General features: G+C 51.7%; 1 protein-coding gene across 6 annotated transcripts in view; it reads left to right on the forward strand.

The window, feature by feature from the left end:
• GRAMD2B (GRAM domain containing 2B) overlaps nt 1-19,888 on the forward strand; it is a 112,487-nt gene that overhangs the window by 90,177 nt on the left and 2,422 nt on the right. For all 6 annotated transcript variants that reach the window (XM_089334901.1, XM_002710167.6, XM_017341017.4 and 3 more), the window contains 10 exons: nt 2,288-2,354; nt 3,591-3,694; nt 7,265-7,360; nt 8,608-8,679; nt 8,780-8,866; nt 12,863-12,974; nt 13,455-13,577; nt 14,111-14,198; nt 14,980-15,084; nt 17,165-17,258. In XM_089334901.1, coding sequence (XP_089191027.1) covers nt 2,288-2,354; nt 3,591-3,694; nt 7,265-7,360; nt 8,608-8,679; nt 8,780-8,866; nt 12,863-12,974; nt 13,455-13,577; nt 14,111-14,198; nt 14,980-15,084; nt 17,165-17,258 — 948 coding nt within the window. The remainder of the gene's footprint in view (nt 1-2,287; nt 2,355-3,590; nt 3,695-7,264; nt 7,361-8,607; nt 8,680-8,779; nt 8,867-12,862; nt 12,975-13,454; nt 13,578-14,110; nt 14,199-14,979; nt 15,085-17,164; nt 17,259-19,888) is intronic.

Here is a 19,888-nt window from a genome sequence, read left to right on the forward strand (position 1 = left end):
GCACTGGCTGAGGCCAGGAGTCTGCCCTGGTGGCAGGGTTTTTATAACTGTCCCCGAGTCCTTGAATATGTGTCTGCTAAGAATTAAACTTAAAAACAGCTCAAGGGCTGGCACTGCGGCTCACTAGGCTAATCCTCTGCCTTGCGGCGTCGGCACACCGGGTTCTAGTCCCGGTCTGGGTGCCGGATTCTGTCCCGGTTGCCCCTCTTCCAGGCTAGCTCTCTGCTGTGGCCAGGGAGTGCAGTGGAGGATGGCCCAAGTGCTTGGGCCCTGCACCCCATGGGAGACCAGGATAAGTACCTGGCTCCTGCCATCGGATCAGCGCAGTGCGCTGGCAGCGCGCCAGCCGCGGTGGCCATTGGAGGGTGAACCAACGGCAAAGGAAGACCTTTCTCTCTGTCTCTCACTCTGCCTGTCAAAAGAAAAAAAAAAAACACAAACAGCTCAAGACATTTAGATACTAAATACACAAAGGCGTTGGTCACGGAAAACCCCTTTTAGATTTCCCTTTGTCCCAGCCACGAGTGACCTTTATAAAGGTTTGCTTGTACTTCGGGTTTCTCTCCAGGCCCCCATTTAGTCACAGCCTGCACTGATTTGCCGCATGGCTTTCCATGTAGCTGCATCTTACTACCTGTTTGTTTTTATTTTTATCTTTTGGCCTTTTATTACATTGACGTTTTTGAAGCGTATCTGGCCCGGAATATTTTACATCAACTGTGCAACCAAGGCTGCCTGTGGCTGTGAAACACAAGCTCATGAAGCCCCCGTAGGTCACAGAGGTTTCTCGCAGTGCCTCTCGGCGTGCGGAACGTACTCCTTGCGGGCATCCTGGGTGATTTGCTTTAGCCAAGGCCTTTATCTGCAGAGTCGCTGGCTTGCCCGGCCACCTGTTGCTGTGGGGACCTGGGCCGTGGCTCTTCTGGAGAGCAGCAGTAGGGCAGCCACTCCTGCCTTGGGTCATAGCCATCAGGCCCCTAGGGCCTGTGCGTCTCTCCATCTTCTCCTTAGCAGACTTTCTCTTCGAAAGCCAGACAGATGCTGTGGAGGGGACGACCAGCACCCCTGTTCACAGCGGCGTGGTGCAGGCCACATCACCCATTGTCCCTAATGCACAGTGTCCTCACCTGTGCCATGGCGGTGCCAGGTTCCCAGGGCTACTGTGACAATGCCGTCACAAGCTAAGAACTGTCACTTGCTGGCTGTACATTGTCAGTTGTCACAGTTGTCACAGTTGTCAAAATAGATGCCATGAAAAGGCCCAACTTGCAGCATTCTAGATGCTAGGGCCTTCTGCCGCCCTGGAGAGTTAGGTCTTGGGTAGGAAGTCCTACTTGTGACAGTTGTCCTGCCCTGTCGTGGCCTCAGAAGTGCCTTCACCACAGCAGTAGTGGTGGCGACCACACATCCACATCCAGGGGTCCGTGGATGTGGCATTGTTTTTTTTTAAAGACTTATTTATTTGAAAGTCGGAGTCACACACAGAATGATAGGCAGAGAGGCAGAGGGTCTTCCACCCACTGGTTCACTCCCCAGATGGCCACAATGGCCAGAGCTGGGCCGATCTGAAGCCAGGAGCAAGGAGCCTCCTCCAGCTCTTTCCATGTGGGTGCAGGGGCCCAAGGACTTGGGCCATCTTCCACTGCTTTCCCAGGCCATAGCAGAGAGCTGGATCGGAAGTGGAGCAGCCAGGACTCGAACTGGTGCCCATATGGGATGCCGGCACTGGAGGCAGTGGCTTTACCTGCTACGCCACAGCGCTGGGCCCTGGATGTGGGATTTCACATAAGCCTTGGGACATGCCCCCGATGCTGGTATCCTTCCTGCCCTCCAGCATGGAGACGCAAGCTGAGGTCCAGTGAAGTTCTGTGAGCAGGTCATGCTCACATGCTAACCAAGAGGTAGAACTGAACCTTGAACTCAGGTGAAGTGGAGTACTCGCCTGTGTCCTCCGTGCCCCGGGATCCAGCACCTTCCCCATTGAGAGTCCCTAGAATTCCAGGTCATTTTCCCCAGCGACATCCGTGTCCGGCCTTCTCATCTCAGCACAAGGCTGATGGCCGTCCGTACCACTGGGCCCACCATCAAGGTGTTATTCTCGTTAGAAAATGAAACCTTTGTGCCCGGGCTCCCTCTGGCTTTCACTGTAGGGGTGTGGTGGAGACCCCAAGATCCAAGAGGTTGAATTGCTTAAGGTAGTCCTAAGGGCGGGGATCTCTGATGGAAGTTGCAGTTGAATGTGTGATGTTGCACGAAACGGTGACGCCGGCCTTTGCTCTCCTTGCAGTACAAGGCGAACATGCACTTTCACAAGCTGTTTCTGGAGGTCCCAACTGAGGAACCACTGAGGCAGAGTAAGTTCCGGCCTGCTGGACCTCCTGAGCGCCTCCTTGGGAAAGGTGCTCATTGACTGCGGTGTGGGGGAGGGGGAGGGTGTGTCCCAGGGACTGAGGCCTATCCAGGGGGAATGAATGGGTTTCTCAAAGTCGTTAACAGCAATGCCAGGGTCAGCCAGCTTGCACTACGCACCTTGGAGGACCCAAGGCTAGAAAGAGAAACTGAATCTCACCATGTGGTTCCAGAATGTTCTCTGTGCCTGCTGCATTGACTGCTGCAATACATGTGCTTAGATTGTCCTGAGAGTTAAGATAACCAGCCCGGCCCAGGAGAGGCCGCCAGAAAGCCCAAAGAAAACAGACACCCAGGTGGGCACACATGCTAATACCCGCGGGCGTGGTGGTCACACCTACAGCCCTTGACCAGTGTATCAGTTACGTGTGTGGTTCATTGCAGAGCCCAAGACTGTATTCTGGCCTCTCCCCGTGTATAAATGTTAGGGCAAGGTGCTGGACTCCTGCCATGAGCTCCCAGTCAGGCGTGAGTCACATGCCCTTCTCACAGTCAGACCATCTATTCCGAAGAAGTCATTGGTGAGGATCCCTGGGGAGAGAGGCGCGTGGGGCTCATGTGGATACACGCAGGTGACACGCCTGTCTGCATAGAGGCGGCTTAGCAGCTCACTGTCGGGGCCCCACGTGCAGTGCTAGACTTGCCTCTGCTGTTTCATTCTTATTAAGGTTCATTTTATTTCTTTGAAAGGCAGAGTTAGAGAGACAGGGGGTGGGGGTATTCCATCCATCATTTCACTGCCCAGATGGCCACAGTGGCTGAGGCTGGGCCAGACTGAAGCCGGGAGCTTCTTCCACATCTCCCACGTGGATGCAGGGGCCAGCAGTCTTGGGCCATCCTCCCATGGCTCTCCCACGCACATTAGCAGGGAGCTGGATCTGAAGTGGAGCAGTTGGGACTTCAGCCAGTGCCCATATGTGCTGCCAGCATTGCAGGTGGTGGCTCAGCCTGCTACGCCACAGCGCCAGCCCAGATTCTTATTCTAAAATCCACACAAGTTTGAATTAGAACACAAACGCTAGTGGCTTCTTCCACTTGGAGTGATTAACAGAGAGAAGACAGAGCTCCGGGGTACCTATGTATGAGTGTTGTCGCGGCCATCCTCGTGTCAGCAGAACGCACACAGAGGTTTGATTTTAGAGAGAAGTCCTAACAGTGTTCTGCCCGTGTGTGCTCCCCAGGCTTCACCTGTGCTCTGCAGAAAGAAATCCTCTACCAAGGGAAGCTCTTTGTATCAGAAAACTGGATTTGTTTTCATTCCAAGGTCTTTGGAAAGGACACAAAGGTTGGTATGAACTTTGAAAAAGCAAGCTAACCCTGTATTTCTTATGTATTGTGATTATTGTTTTAGAGTGAGCTATAGTTTTGTTTTTTTGTTTTTTTTTTTGTTTTTTTTACATTTTTTTTTTATTTGACAGGTAGTTATAGACAGTGAGGGAGAGAGACAGAGAGAAAGGCCTTCCTTCTGTTGGTTCACTCCCCAAATGGCCACTATGGCCGGCACCGCGCCAATCTGAAGCCAGGAGCCTCCTCCTGGTCTCCAATGCGGGTGCAGGTGCCCAAGCACTTGGGCCATCCTCCACTGCCCTCCCGGGCCACAGCAGAGAGCTGGACTGGAAGAGGAGCAACCGGGACTAGAACCCAGCACCCATATGGGATGCCGGCGCCGCAGGTGGAGGATTAATCTAGTGAGCCACGGCGCTGGCAGAGTGAGCTACAGTTCTAAATATTTCTCTCATGATATGCCTTTATACCAATTTTTTTAAAAAGGATTTATTTAAGGGCCTGGCACTGTGGCATAGCAGGTAAAGCCACCACCTGCAATGCCAGCATCCCATATGGGCGCCGGTTCAAGACCCAGCTGCTGTACTTCCAATCCAGCTCTCTGCTATGGCCTGGGAAAGCAGTAGAATATGGCCCATGTCCTTGGGCTCCTGCACCCACATGGGAGACCCAGAAGAAGCTCCAGGCTCCTGGCTTCAGATCGGCGTTGCTCCGGCCATTGAGGCCAATTGAGGAGATAACCAGTGGATGAAAGACCTCTCTCTCTCTCTTGCCTCTCCTTCTCTCTGTGTGTAACTCTGAATTTCAAATAAGTAAATCTTTTTAAAAAAAGATTTTAAAAGATTTATTTATTTCAAAGACAGAGATACAGAGAGAGAAGGAAGGAGGGAGGGAGGAAGAGGGAGAGAGAGAGAAGGCACTTGTATCTGCTGGTTCACTCGCAAGTGGCCGCAACAGCCACGGCTGGGCCAGGCCGAAGCCAGCAGCTTCTTCCAGATCTCCCACATGGGTACAGGGACCCAAACACTTGGGCCAAGCTCCACTGTTTTCCCAGGTGCATTAGCAGGGCGCTGGATCAGAAATTGGAGCAGCTGGGACTCAAACCAGTGCCCATGTTGGATGCCAGCACTCCTGTGCCGCAGTACCAGCCCCATATACCAACTTTGTCTTGTCACAGTTGGAATGCCTCCAGGGGACCGCAACTTCCTCTTTTCCCTGTACTCCAGTCCTCATCCATGGCTATGTAAACCCCTCCCACTCCCATGCCCTGCACCCTTCTCCCCACGAAGAATATCCCCAAAGAATACTCCACGCTGCGCGTGTGGAGACTGTGCCATAGTCCGTCTCAGAGACATTCTTTAAACTGGACCCAGTGTTTTGAGAAATACCACTTTTTGCACCATATTCATGCCCGTTTCCATCAGAACTTTAGAGAGTCTGAAGAGACTTCCAAGAGGTTCAGTAAGACCTTACGTGAGCTTACTTTGTACCCTCTCCTGCACTAAGTGAACAGGAAATGGAGAAGTCCTGGTTGTAGGTTCACAGTGCACCCTGACACTGTCTTTCCATTTCAGTATCAAACACAGACTTGGGGGAGCAGAGGTGCAGGACCCCTGGCCATAACCAGAGTCACCTGGGGCAGCTGGCGTTTTTCCCAGGATCCACCTTCTAAAATGAGGAGCTCGTGACTGTGGCGTAGAAGCAGGGAAGAGAGAATGCTATCCAGCGACATCCTTCACCTGTGAGCTGTGAGGATGTGACATCACCGCCCATGCAGGTCACCAGAGCAGGAGGGCAGAGAAGCAGCTCGGGGTTGCGTGACCTCACTGAGTTTCCACGCAGCCTGAGTCAGAGTTTCTGAGTCAGCACTTTTCACACTCGGGAAGCACCGGATTAAAAATCTTCTGAGTGACAGACAGGCTTTATTCAGACATTCTCCCTAAAACCATTAGCAGTTGTAGAAAGGCCACTTAACCACTGCAGTGGACACACGTTGCTTTGTCTGCCTTGGGTCTACAGGCTGGCATAGTATTCTTAGACAAAATGTTTTTTTTTTTTAATATCCTTTATTACATACGTTCATGTTTAGGTAAACACTTTGATACACAGTATTATCTGAATCAGTGTAACGCCAGGCAATATTAAGCAGTATTCTGCCACATTTCTGGATTACAGCACTTGTTCCTGCAATGGGAAAGGGCACTGGGCAGTGCTGATCCGTGTCATAAAGACAGCCAGCATCTCTGGGCAGCGCAGCAGGGGCTGGGGACTTGAGTGAACAAAACTGTCCTTTGTTCAGCAATGGGAGAATCCACAAAGGCAGCAAGTACTGTTTCAGGCTGCTGTGATTCTCCAGGGCTTTTTTTTTTTTAAAGATTTATTTTATTTATTTGAAAGACAGTTACAGAGAGAGGTAGAGCCAGAGAAAGAGAGGTCTTCCATCCACTGGTTCACTCCCCTGATGGCCGCAACGGCCAGAGCTGAGCCAATTGAAAGCCAGGAGCCAGGAGCTTCCTCCGGGTCTCCCACGTGGGTGCGGGGGGCCAAGGACTTGGGCCATCTTCTACTGCTTTCCCAGGCCATAGCTGAGAGCTGGATCAGAAAAGGAACAGCCGGGACTAGAACTGCCGCCCGTATGGGATGCCAGCACCTCAGGCCAGGGCTTTAACCCACTGTGCCACAGTGCCGGCCCCTCTCCAAGGATTTTAAAATCTTGCTTCTTCTCAAGAGAGAACGAGACCAAATAGCTAAAAGGAGTGACCCTGTTTTTTTAAAAAACATGGACACCCTGGGATCACTAAACTACGGCGGCCGGAGAGCCAGCATTCACAGAGGGCGGGCCTACGAGCGGCGGTAGTAACTGGTGTTTCCCCCTACTTTCCTCATTGCCAACAGCAGGTGCAGCCCGATCCAAAATGGAGTAGGGGGAGCTTGCTAAGCACCCCACTGTGGAGAACTCTTCATAAATGGAACCTTCGTTTCAGTGGGGTCTTTGAGTCCGCATGCTGGTGGTAGCAGACGGTGTCTGGTCAGCACACTCGTACCACAGTCCGTCCAGGTGCAGTGTGCAAGTGATCTGAGCTTGAGAGCTCACAACGTCGAGTGGCCATGGCCATGGAGCCGAGCGCTGGCCGCACGCACTGTGACGCTTCTGCGGCTGTGGCTCCTTGTAGCATTTCCCCTCCCCACAGGCACCTAAACAGAGAGTAGGGGGGAGGCGTAGCAGGGTTAGACCCAACAGAGTGATCCCACGCAGGAACCGCCTTTAGAACCCTGGACTTGTCTGCAAAATAGATGACAATGTTGCGTTCTGTTCCACGTGTGGCGATAAAGGCTTCCACCAAGAGGTGCGGTAGAAATAACGACCCCCACTGCGTGCTGGCTTTGTCAGCAGCAGTCTGCGGGCTCAGCCCTGAAGCCGTGGCAGCCTGTGGAAATCTCCTTCCTCCCTGGAGGCTGGACAGCCTGCTGCTGCTGCTGACGACTGCTTTTATATATTTTTTCTTCTTCACAGTGCAGATTCCAATCCTGTGCAGCCTGAACGAGTGCTAACCCGGTGCTTCTGTTTCAGATTTCCATCCCGGCTTTCTCGGTTACCCTTATAAAGAAAACCAAAACTGCTCTCCTGGTGCCAAACGCCCTGATTATCGCGACGGTCACAGACAGGGTGAGTACGCCGCAGAGCAGGGCACGGGTGCTCGTCTCTGCCACGCCAGGCTCAGCTGCCTGCAGGGCCTCTTGCCAGGGACGGAGCCCCTAAAGCCGTAAATACCACCGCCTCCCGCAGGCAGGCATGGGTCGCTGTGGAAGACGCAGGTTGGAGAGTAGCGCCCTGGGACGCTGTGTGGCCTTGCCGTCCCTGCCAGGTGACTGTCAGTCTTCGGGTCATTGCCAGCTTTGCGTTTCCTGCCGACTTCATAACACCTGTCTGACCAGGGTCGAAAACATCAAATTCTTTTCCAGCTTCCCTTTCCCTAACATCTGTTGGGTCAGGTGAAGCTGAAACATGCAGGTTTTTTGATACCGTTTTTTAACAAATACTGGGGGGACAGGGTTCTGCTGAGGAGTCCCTGGGGTCCGGGTGAACAGCCCCCATCCCCTCCATCTCTGCCTCCCCGGAGCCATGCGAGACACAGGGAACTCCAGCCAGCCTGCCGTGGCAGCCCCTCTAACACTCCTGAGCCCCGTGCTACTGAGAAACCTTGCTGCCGCCTCTGTGCCCAGATACTCCCGATAGTCCCGAGCTGTTGTTGGCTCCTGGGCCTCCTCTGACACGTGCATCCAGCAATCCTTGCGCTGAAGTGCAGTGTGCTTCAGTTGGCAAGATAAGGAGGTCATTTGGCTCTTTTTCTTTGGAAACTGACTCATCTTTTATTGTTTCTGTGAACGCTACATTTCATTTCTAAGCATACTAGGTAACCTATTCAGGAAGAAGAGAGAAGGAAAGATAAAAGAGGCCATTCTGATAAACTACAGAATGTGATAGTATTTGAAATGTTATTTTTTAAAGATTTATTGATTTACATGAATATCAGAGTTAGAGAAAGACAAAGCTCTTCCCTCCGCTGGTTCACTCCCAACATGGCCACAGTGGAGCCAGGAGCTTCATCCAGGCCTCCCACATGGGTGGCAGGATGGCAGGACCCCAAACACTTGGGCCATCCTCCACTGCTTTCCCCAGGCCATTAGCAGGGAGCTGGATCAGCAGTGGAGCAGCCGGGACAGGAACAGGCACCCATGTGGGAAGCCGGCACTGCAGGTGGTGGCTTTACCCGCTACGCCAGCCCCTGAAGTGCTGTTAGTGTGAATGGATACAGAGGCATCAGTACTTACTCCTCAGCCTGCTCACAGTAATGCGTTCCTTGTAGTTTGTCATTTGCTCCACACCGCTAAGTGCTCTGTTTTGTTTTTCAGTACATATTTGTCTCCTTGCTGTCGAGAGATTCAACTTACAAGCTGCTGAAGTCGGTGTGCGCACACTTGGAAGTGAGTCCGACATCCCTGAGCCGCAGGTGCCTGTCCCTCTTCTGTATCCCTTACGGTCTCACTGCTCACGTGCCTTTTCATTTCATCCCCGTCATTTCAGAACGCAAGTCCCAACCCATGTAACACTCCCAACCCGTGCTGTGCTGAGAACAGTTTCCGGGCAGACCGCCCCTCGTCCCTGCCTCTGGTAAGTCGCCTACATAGCTGTCTGCACGCAAAAAAACAGAGGGTGTGGTGTGGCCCCCGCGACACCCTGACTGGGAGAACGGAGGACAGGAGGCGGGAGACACACTTGAAGAAGCAGGGCCCGTTTGTCCTGAGGGAGAAGGAGCCACAAGGAGGCCAGAAACCTTTTTTAAGTAGTTGAAGGGTTGCCCTGAAAGAGCAAAGCCAGCTGCCGACAGGCCGCCTTGGTGAGTTACTGATCACTCAAGGTCCAGGTGCTCCGGTTGCTTGTCAATATCGCTGTGGAGGAATCCACGGCTCTATCTGAGGCCGGGCATGAGTCATTCTGTGGATCGTTGAAACTGTGCTAGTGTACACTTAGGGATTCCAGGAAAAATCTATGCTCGCCTTCGAAGGCTACAGCGCAGACCAGACGGCAGGCGTACTCAGGATTACCTGCAGAAAAATAGACCAGCGCCCAGCCACAGGCAGACGGGGCTTGATTCCCTGAGGCTTCGTGGACTGTGGGGCACATCCACCATGGGGAGTAGCTCCGCCTGCTTGTACAACATTTTCCACAATTTTTATTTACTCATTTAAGAGGTAGAGAAATACAGACACACGGAGAGTCCTTATCTACTGATTGATTCCCTCAAGCGCCCACAGCGTCCAGGGCTGGGCCAGGAATGAAATCCAAGTCTCCCGTGTAGCTGGCAGGGACTCCGTGAGTTGAGCCCTCAGCCCTGCCTGTTGGAGACGAGACAGCACAGCCTCACACCCCGGTGTTCTGATGTGGACCGCAAGCCCCGAGGCTGACACCCCTGTGTGAACAGGGTTCATGCACGTAATGCTGTAGTATTTCACCGAGAGAGTTCTGACTACATCATTCTAGTGCTCATTCCTAAACTGAACACTGTTAAACACTCGCCTTGAGTGAAGCAGAACGCCTTCCAGTTTCAGCGTCTTCTACAGACCGTGGTGAGGTGTTAAAAAAAATAAATGTAGCCGGCGCCGCGGCTCACTAGGCTAATCCTCCGCCTAGCGGCGCCGGCACACCGGGTTCTAGTCCCGGTCGGGGCGCCGGATTCTGTCCCGGTTGCCCCTCTTCCAGGCCAGCCCTCTGCTGTGGCCAGGGAGTGCAGTGGAGGATGGCCCAGGTGCTTGGGCCCTGCACCCCATGGGAGACCAGGAAAAGCACCTGGCTCCTGGCTCCTGCCATCGGATCAGCGCGGTGCGCCGGCTGCAGCGGCGGCCATTGGAGGGTGAACCAACGGCAAAGGAAGACCTTTCTCTCTGTCTCTCTCTCTCACTGTCCACTCTGCCTGTCAAAAAAATAAATAAATAAAAAAAAAAATAAATGGATGGGACACATGTTTACACAAAACCTAGTTCTAGAATATTCAGAGCAGCATTATTCCTAATAGCCTTAAAAAAGGACAATTTTAATATTTATTTATTTATTTAAAGGCAGAGTTACAGAGAGAGCCCAAGATCTTCTATCCACTGGTTCACTCCCCAAAGGGCCCCAGTGACTGGAGCTGGGCCGTGCCTAAGTCGGTAGCTCACCCCAGATCTCCCACATGGGTGCAGGGACCTAAGTACCCAGGCCATCCTCCTCTGCTTTCCCAGGCACGGTAGCAGAGAGCCCGTGTGGGATGCTGGCCCCTCAGGCAGCACTGCACCAGCCCCATAACAAAAATCCTAACGTTCATCAAGTGATGAATAGATTTTTAAAATGTGCTCTATCTATACAGGGGAATATTAAGCCATTATACATATTAATGAGGCTATAACATCCGTGGACCTTGCAAGTCTACTGATATGAAATGTCCCACTGGACAAATCCATAGAGACTGAAAAGAAAGCTGGGAATGAAATGAAGGAAGAGTTGGAGTGACTTTCGCGTCACCCACAGAGTGTGTCCTTTGGGGCTGATTGACATGTTCTAGAATAATATAGTGTTGATGGTTACACAACATTACAAATATTCTAGGACTGGTGCTGCAGTGTAGGCATCCCATATGGGCACCGGTTCAAGTCCCAGCTGCTCCACTTCCAATCCAGCTCCCTGTTAATGTACCTGGGAAAGCAGCAGAGGATGGCCCAAGTACTTGGGCCTCTGTACCCTGTGGGGGATGCAGAAGAAGCTCCTGGCTTCTGGCTTCAGTCTGGCCCAGCCCTGGCCATTGCAGCCATTTGAAGAGTGAACAACAGATGGAAGATTTCTTTTTCTCTGCTTCTTTTGCAACTGCCTTTCAAATGAAAAAATTACCAAAAAGAAAAATTCTGTAAACCAGTTAACTACCATATACCTTAACACGGCAAATTTTATGTTACATGAATTTCGTCTCAATTTTTAAAAAATCTGCCTTAAAAAGTTGTGGGAAGTAACACAAAATAGAATGAAACACGCTTTCAAACCCGGGCTCCCCACCCTGTGAAGTCTCCAAACTCTCCACCCAGTCAGTGCAGCCTCCCCAGGTAGCTGTGGAGGTTCCAGCTGATACGTTATCATCACTCAGTAGATCACTACCAAATTAGAGAGGTTCGGATTTTCAGTTTCCTAATCTCTATTGGAAAAAAAAAAAAAAATACTTTGCATGAAGTTAACTGTTGAGATGTGTAAAATTAGCTAGCTAGAACTAGGTGAAAGTTTAGTCATTTGCTTATGAGGGGACTCTGTCTGGCAGCTAACTGAATTGTTACAGCTCAGCCTGGCTGCACTTTCCCCGGGACGTTTTACCGTCACTGTCTCTTCAGTTCTCAGTACCTGGGAGACCAGGGGAATACAGAGGCAGACACTGCTTTCCCTCGCTCCTCTGCTGTTTTCCTGTAACTGCAGTGGACTATCCCTGACCCTGTGGGAATTAGAAAAAAAAGTCAAAACGTCCTTTCTAGAATCAAATTGGCCATCCAATCATTTTCTCTTTTCTGTGTTTAATACCTTTTTTAAAAAAATAAAAAAGTTGTTTATTTGAAAGAGTTACACAGAGAAGAGAGGTGGGGGAGGGGATGGTTTGCCATCCCCTGGTTCACTCCCCAGATGGCCGTAACGGCTGGAGCTGCGCCAATCCAAAGGCAGGAGCCAGGAGCTTCTTCCAGGTCTCCCATGAAGGTACAGGGACCCAGGGATTTGGGCCATCTTCTACTGCTCTTCCAGGCCACAACAGAGATCTGGATCAGAAGTAGAACAGCCAGGACTCGAACTGGTGCCCGTATGGGATGCTGGCACTGCAGGCAGCGGCTTTACACCACACTGTGCCATGACACCAGCCCCTCAGTATCTTTTTTAAAAAACTGTAATAGGGTAGATGTCTAGCACAGTGGCTCAGATACCACTTGGAATGTCCGTATCCCTTATCAGAGTGTCTGGGTTCAAGTCCCTGCTCCACCCCCACTTCCAGCTCCCTGCTGATGCAGACCCTGGGTGGCGGAAGGCAGTGGCTCAAGCAGTTGGGTTCCTGCCTCCCACCTGGGAGATCAGCACCCAGTGGCCTGTTTCTGCTTCAGCCAGGTCCAGCCCTGATTGTTGGAGGCATCTCAAGAATGAACCAGGGATGGGACATCTCAGTCTCCCTCCCTCTCTTTTTGTCTGCCTTCAAATAAAAGCTTTGAAAAACCAGCAACTTAACTAGTACCATTTAACACTTCAACCAAACGCGGATTTAGGTGTCTTGGTTTTCTCTTACATCCCTGCCTACAGCAGTTTCCAGCGCTAATGAGACGCCCTCAGCTTCACACCGGGGGCTTCAGTCATCAGCATTCCGGGTTTTTCTTGAGACGTTATTGTTTCTAACAAGCTGGCCGCCGTCACCAAACGAGTTCTGACTGCCCTGAGGAATTTCACTTTCGGTAGCCAGTTACACGGCAGCGTGTTGGGAAAAGCCCTGTTGGCTGGCGTAGCCCTTCCTCCTTTTCCGTGTTTTGCAGATCAGCCCCAAGTTAAAGGGTTGGAGGTGACAACACCGTGTCTGTAACAGGGACAAACTGGCCTCTTCATTTCCTTGTGTTCTTTCAGGATTTCAATGATGAATTCCCAGATCTGGATGGAGTGGTTCGGCAAAGGCGGCAAGACATGGAAGGGTACAGCAGTTCCGGCTCCCAGACCCCCGAATCGGAGCACTCCCGAGGTCTGGAAAATCTCTGCTTCTCCAACCCGGTTTGAGTCCCTCCCCTTCACCTCCCCACCTCCCCACCGGAACCTGGAGAGAGAGTAACCCGGAGAGACAGAGAGTAGCTTCAGACTTCCGGAGCTATGCCTTGCCCGTGTGGATAAATTCCTGTTACTTTGTGCACACTGCACAGATGTCTGAGACACGACAGCAGGTTGTTATCTTCCTAGCTCGTACTTCCCTAACATTACCGTTCAAGCCGAGCCGTCCTGGTGAGCCGGGGGCTGGGGGCGGAAGTGAGGATACAGACCGTCCTCCTCCCGCTCTGTGCCTCTCTGGGGGATTCCAGGCTCCGGCCAGCCCGAGTCAGCTTGCTGGAAGATCCACAGATGTGTTTGACCGTCGTGCACATGGAGGGATTGCTTGGTTTGTGGGGGATGCTGCGTTTTTAGTGCCGTGGAGAGAAAAGTGACCCCGCTGCGTTTCTTGGCCTGGTAGATTTCCATGTGACAGAATCCCAGACAGTTCTGAACGTCTCCAAAGGAGAAGCAAAACCATCCCGGGCAGATGCCCACGTCAAGAGAGTGCCAGAAGGAAAGGCCAAGAGCGTCCCTGCCCACAGTAAGCAAGGGGACTTTCTAAGGGGGTTTCTGTTGTGACTTGTTCACTCCATGACTGCCTTTCCTATTTCCACCCCCCCCCCCCGCCCTAAGTCTTGGCTTGCAAACTCACTTAGGCCCTGAGCAAGCAGTCCCCCCTCCCGTGCTTCCCATCGCTGCTGTTCACGGAGGTCACTTAGTCATTCTGAGTACTTCAAGGTTATGATTCAGAAAGTGCTGGTAAACCTCGAATTATGAGCAACAGTTGAGAATCACTTGATTCCAGTAACATAGGCAGTTATGCTGGTGTACAAGCGAGGCTGGTGTTGCCTTGTTCTCCATTAACGAGCTTGGTGCTTAACACGAAGATGACCCTCAGTAAATACATAGGGAATCAGTCATGTTGGAGTGACTCTAGAGTGTCAGCTACTGTGACAAACGGGAGATTTATCTGAAAATTATCTCCCCTCTCCCTGGTCCCCACCAGGACATTGCTGGCTGAAGGAAATGCGTTCTGTTTTTTGTAAGCATTGCATTTTACTTCCCACCCAACAGGTCAAGTAGAAACAAGTGGAATCTTGCACCAAGTCAGATCTCAGAAATGCCCGACTCTCCACCATATTCTTATATTCTACGCAATTATGTAAGTAAATCCGTTTCCCGGGAATGACTTTTTTATCTACAGGCATAATCTCTTCCCATCGCCAAGACCTGTGGTATAGATCACTGTCTGTAATGTGAACCGTGTATTTTATTTGCAAATTTCTTTGTCCTGCTGACTTGTTGCCATATACTTAGGTAAAGTTTTCTAATGACTGTACCAAACCTGGCAGGGGACTGAGCTCCTACTGGATACTATTAATTGGGAAATTGATCTGTGAATTATGAAGTACGCTTGCCCTTGTCACTTATTTTTCCAGCTGTCCCATGTCCTCTGGACAGAGGCCAAAAGAATTTTAAAATGTCATCCCGTTTACTGAAAATATAGGCGCTAAGTGTTTCCACATCCAGTCTGCAATCAGTTGCTCGACTCAGAATAGCCTGGCCCAGTTTGACACTGTTCTTCATCAAGGAGGATGTGCTCAGACCTCCAGCTAAAATAAGGATTCCAGAGAACAAGGCTGGATGCTGTGCAGGGTGCCCCAGCCGTGGGGACAGTCCCAGGAGGGAGGTGAAGCGCTGGCCTTGAACAACCCTATCAGAATGGCCATCGTTTACTAATCGAGGCTGGTGCTGTACAGTTTAAGGCTGTGCAGTTTTCTGAAAGGCATCAGACAATTTTAAAAATGTCTTTGGCAAGTATCTGTAGCCAACTTATTGTGGAAGATGCCTGGCTGGGAATGCAGTGTTGGCCTTGAGCTTTCTGTTTCATGCTCGGCTTCTGGCTATTAACCTGTTGAAGATTTCCCTGTCACCCTTTGCAGTGTCTGCGCGTTAATCATCTCGACCTTCTACATGAGATACAGAATTAACACTCTGGAGGAGCGCCTGGGGTCACTCACCTCCTTTGTGGACAGCCCTAATACTGAGTAAGACACTGGCCTCTCTGTTCTCATCTGCTTGCTATTCAGACTCACAGAGTCGCTGGCCTGAGCTTACATGCTTCTTAGCAAACTGTAACTGAGGAAGAATTTTGTATGAAACATTTTGTTAAGCGTATCTGTAGAGTCAAGAGATAGGAGGCTGCTGGAAACAGATGACCTATCCACATGAGTTGCTACAGTATCGCCAGTGGCCTGCCAGGAAGCAAGCTTAGTTTTACATTATCCTCTGGCCATGACCTTGGCCCTTTTTTTCCAACTATACAGCTTTGTCTTAGTAAAATGGCAGTGAGCCAAGCACTTCAAGCAGCACATTTGATCGTGTAGAACTCTTTGTATTGATTTGTTACAACATTCTTGAGCACTGTAAAAATCCATGGTGGGACTAGCAATTAGGTGGACGTGTCTGAGATTTAAAAAAATGAGGAAGAGATGTACGTATGTATGTATGGGGAAGGCAGACTGACAGCTCTTCCATCTCCTGGCTCGCTCCCCAAATGCCGCATCAGCCGGGCTGGGCCAGGCCGGACGCCATTCAGGTCTCCCTCACGGGTGTCCTGCTGCCTTCCCAGGCACAGAGCAGGGAGCTGGGGCAGAAGCAGAGCAGCCAGGACTCAGACAGCACTCCCCTACGGGACACCGGCTCCTCATCTTTTTTTGGGCGGGGGGGCATGCGTGGCCTAAATATGTTCAGACCTAAAGCTTTCCTTTTAACTTTTTCACATGAATATTTTGACACATTGCCTAAAAAGTAGTAAATTCCTGCATGTTAGAAAGCACACTTTGGCTGGCACTGCAGCTCACTAGGCTAATCCTCCGCCTAGCAGCGCCGGCACCCCGGGTTCTAGTCCCGGTCGGGGCGCCGGATTCTGTCCCGGTTGCCCCTCTTCCAGGCCAGCTCTCTGCTGTGGCCAGGGAGCGCAGTGGAGGATGGCCCAAGTCCTTGGGCCCTGCACCCGCATGGGAGACGAGGAGGAAACACCTGGCACCTGGCTTCGGATCAGCACAGCGCCAGCCGTAGCGGCCATTTAGGGGGTGAACCAATGGAAGGAAGACCTTTCTCTCTCTTTCTCACTGTCTAACTCTGTCAAAAAAAAAAAAAAAAAAAAAAAAGAAAAGAAAAGAAAAAGAAAAAAGAAAGCACACTTTTAGCCTGTGTTAAACGTAGAAGTGGGGGTGAGCATTTGGCATGGCACCTAACATGCTCCCATCCCCTACTCGAGTACTGGGTTCAAGTCCCAGCTCCGCTCCCCATTCCAGCTTCGGGCACATGTGCACTCTCGCAGGCAGGAGGTGGTGGTTAAAGTAGTTGAGTCTCCACCAGCCACCTGAGACCTGGCTTCTGCCTCGCCCAGTCCTGTTAGATCCACATGGAGAAGAAACTGGCAGATGGAACTGGGTTCTCTCTACGTCTCTGCTCCTCCAATAAGTATTTTTTAAATAATTACCGTTTTCATATAACTCATGTGTGTCCCTAAGTCATGTGTGCATGACTTCCTGTGCTCATGCCTGACATAACGTGAGTGCGTTGTCCCTATGTGCTGTGTTGCACGTGTGGACAAACTATTCACATATGACCAAGGCAGTTACGTATGTGTGCCAAGCTGCTAAGAAGGAACTGCAACCCTCTCCCTTCCTCAGCTTCCTAACAGTTCTCCTGTAAATGGCTCCTCTCACAAAAAAAAATAAAATAAAATAAAATAAAATAAAATACTTGGGTGATTGGGACCAGCAGGAATCCCTGCACTGGTGCTGGGTGCTGATGGAGAGATCGGCAGGGGGTCAGAAACCACGTGCTTGAGTAAGATCCCCGCGTTTCGCTGGGAAGCTGAGGCCCAGGGCAGCCTGTTCCGCACAAGTAGCTGCAGGGGCTTCCGGCCGAGCGTGCAGGGCCTGGGTCCTCTCCGCGTCCCGCCTGTGCTGTGGGTGACGGCAGGGCCTCGCCGATGTGAACCCAGGCATCACTCGCCCTGTTCTGCTAGAATCTCGTTTTCTGTTCAGATACGTGGGGAGGTGTTCGTCCTCCTTCCATCTTGGCCGCAGTCATTTTTTCGCGTTGTTCTTACAGGCAGACAGCACCCTCCGGCCTGGGCTCGCAAGTCCAGTTAAATGTGGAAGTCCTCTGCCAAGAGCTTTCAGCTAACATAGTGAAACTAGAGAAGGTGAGTGACGTCTCTCCCGGCCCTGGTGGCCAGCAGGGCCGTGTCCACCAGGTTCCACACCCAGACTGCACGCTCTGTGTGTAGAACAGATGGGGAAGAGTATTTGCTGTCTCCATTTCATCAGCCTTGGAACTCACGGTTGGGCTGGCCTTTTGATAATCTTCCTTGCTTATTTATTTGTACAGTAGGCCAGTCAGTGAGCACTTACACCAAGACTCAGTGTAGAGACACAGTAGGCAAGCAACTGGAAACACTGGCCAGGCCACACCCAACAGAATGCACCCCCAACTCAACCCAGACTGACTGTCGTGATCCATCTAGTACCATGCTCCATCGTAGGTGCAACCCTGGGAGGGAGGCAGCCTTGTTCTTCTAGGATAGTGGAAGAATCCACTTCAGATTGGCTTGTTCAAGGTGACACCAGGCACTCGGGCAGAGCTGGAGTGTGCACCAGGCCTGTCTCAGTGCCTGGCTGTGCGTGCCGACCTCTGCTTGAGAGCTTCTCCCAATTCAGCAAGGCCATGACGTACCCCGGCCTCGGCAGTGTCTCCCTGCAGCAGGGCAGTGCTGGAGCAGAGCTGTCCACAGCTTGTGCGCTGCTGCAAGTCAGCAGGAGCGGGGCGAGAGAGGCCCCGGAGTTCATCCGAGTCAGGGGGTCTTCCTGTCTTCTCCCCTCAGCACTGCCGTCCCCTCCCCGCTGATCGCTGCTATGTTTTCTAAGCTGGTCTTCTAGGGGAGATTCAGAGTCAAGAATCAAGTGTTGAGCCGGTGCCGTGGCTCAATAGGCTAATCCTCCACCTTGCGGCGCCGGCACACCGGGTTCTAGTCCCCTTCGGGGCGCCGGATTCTGTCCCTGTTGCCCCTCTTCCAGGCCAGCTCTCTGCTATGGCCAGGGAGTGCAGTGGAGGATGGCCCAGGTGCTTGGGCCCTGCACCCCATGGGAGACCAGGAAAAGCACCTGGATCCTGGCTCCTGCCATCGGATCAGCACGGTGCGCCGGCTGCAGCGGCGGCCATTGGAGGGTGAACCAACGGCAAAGGAAGACCTTTCTCTCTGTCTCTCTCTCACTGTCCACTCTGCCTGTCAAAAAAAAAAAAAAAAAAAAAAAAAGAATCAAGTGTTGTGTTAGACCCCCTACTGCAAAGGCCTGGTATTTGGTAGCTTTCTGTAGTGTCACAGTTGCACTGAACTTGGGAACAAGAATGAGGTGCAGATGAGAGTCCCCGATTCCCTCCTCTGGGTGGTATCTAGCATTTCAAGCTGTCAGAGCAAAGGTGTCTCACAACCACTGTTCTATACCAGGTGAGAGCAGATATTCCTACTAATCCCTGTGTCCCCCGGAAAACTGGGCAGTTTTTCTCTCTTGAATCCAGATCAGCCTGGAGGAGGGATGGTGCACCACCAGCACTTTTTCCCTTCTGAAACACTCAGTGCTCCTGAGGAGCCGGGTTCAAGTCCCAGGTCTGCTCCCGAGTCTGGCTGCCCCGCTAAGGCGCTCCCTGGGAAGCGGCAGTGATGGCTCCCGTAGTTGGGCCCTTGTCACCCACTTGGCAGAGCTCGATTTGAGTTTCCTGCTCGCAGACGTTTGGAGAGCGAAGGTGGCAGACAAGAGCTCCCTGGCACTTGTTGCCCTCTGCCTTGCAGGTGTCTCCAAGAAATTTTAAATGGTGCATTCCGAGGGTTTTTCTTTTCTGTAAAGAAACACTTACCCGTGTTTGGCTTCCATCCTGACCTGCACAGGGGAGCGGTGTTTTCACTTGGTGTTCACTGTGAACTCTATAAATCCTAGTCTGCATTAGCAGCAGGTGCACGCCTGTGTTGCTTCCCACTCTCCTGCCAGGCCCCGCCAGACTGGCGCACTCTGCAGTTAAGGGAGCAGATAACAGGAAGACGTGTGCACAGCAGGCCAGCAACCAGCCTGTAGTGGGCAGGGCAGGGGCCGGTTTCGAGGCCAGGGAGGGCCACCGTGGAACCAACGGAGACCTCCTGTAGCCCCAGAATCAGTGAAACTGGATTTGGGGTCAAAATGCACATGCTGACATGCTAAGAGGTTCTTAAGTTTCACGCCTCCCTCAGAGCAATCACAGAATCTATTTGGTTAGCCTTCCCCCAGAGGTCATCGGGCAAGAACACAGGGCCGCTGGGCGGGGTGGAGACGTCTGGCATGTGGCCTGGCTCTCTCTATCCAGTACCAGCAGTTCCCCTCCACTGGAGAGAAGTGGAAACGCCAGATCACCCCTGCCTGGGCCACGTGATCAGTGTCTGTTTCTGTTCACTGCCCTCTCTGATGGTGTAGATCGAGGTCCTGTGTTGGTTCTTTTTGTATTTTCCTGATGACTACTGCAGTTGCTCATCTCAGATATTCATGGCCATTTGGGCTTCCTTTGTGAGTTGCCTACCTCACTCCTTTTAGTTTGTTTGTTTTTTGTTTGTCTTTGCAGGTATGTTTCGTGCACTTTGCATTTTGGTTATCAGTCTTGTTTCTTTTCCTTTTCTATCCTTCCACATTCCTGTTTTTCCACTTATCCTTGGACCCCGAGGGATAGGTGAGGAAGCCATGGACGAGGAGGAGCATGGGGGGAGACAGTGATGCCTTTGATGGGTCACAAACTACACCGTGATTCTCCCAG

This window comes from Oryctolagus cuniculus, chromosome 6 (assembly GCF_051225735.1).
Source record: "Oryctolagus cuniculus isolate XC-2025 breed Fujian yellow rabbit chromosome 6, ASM5122573v1, whole genome shotgun sequence".
NCBI lineage: Eukaryota > Metazoa > Chordata > Mammalia > Lagomorpha > Leporidae > Oryctolagus > Oryctolagus cuniculus.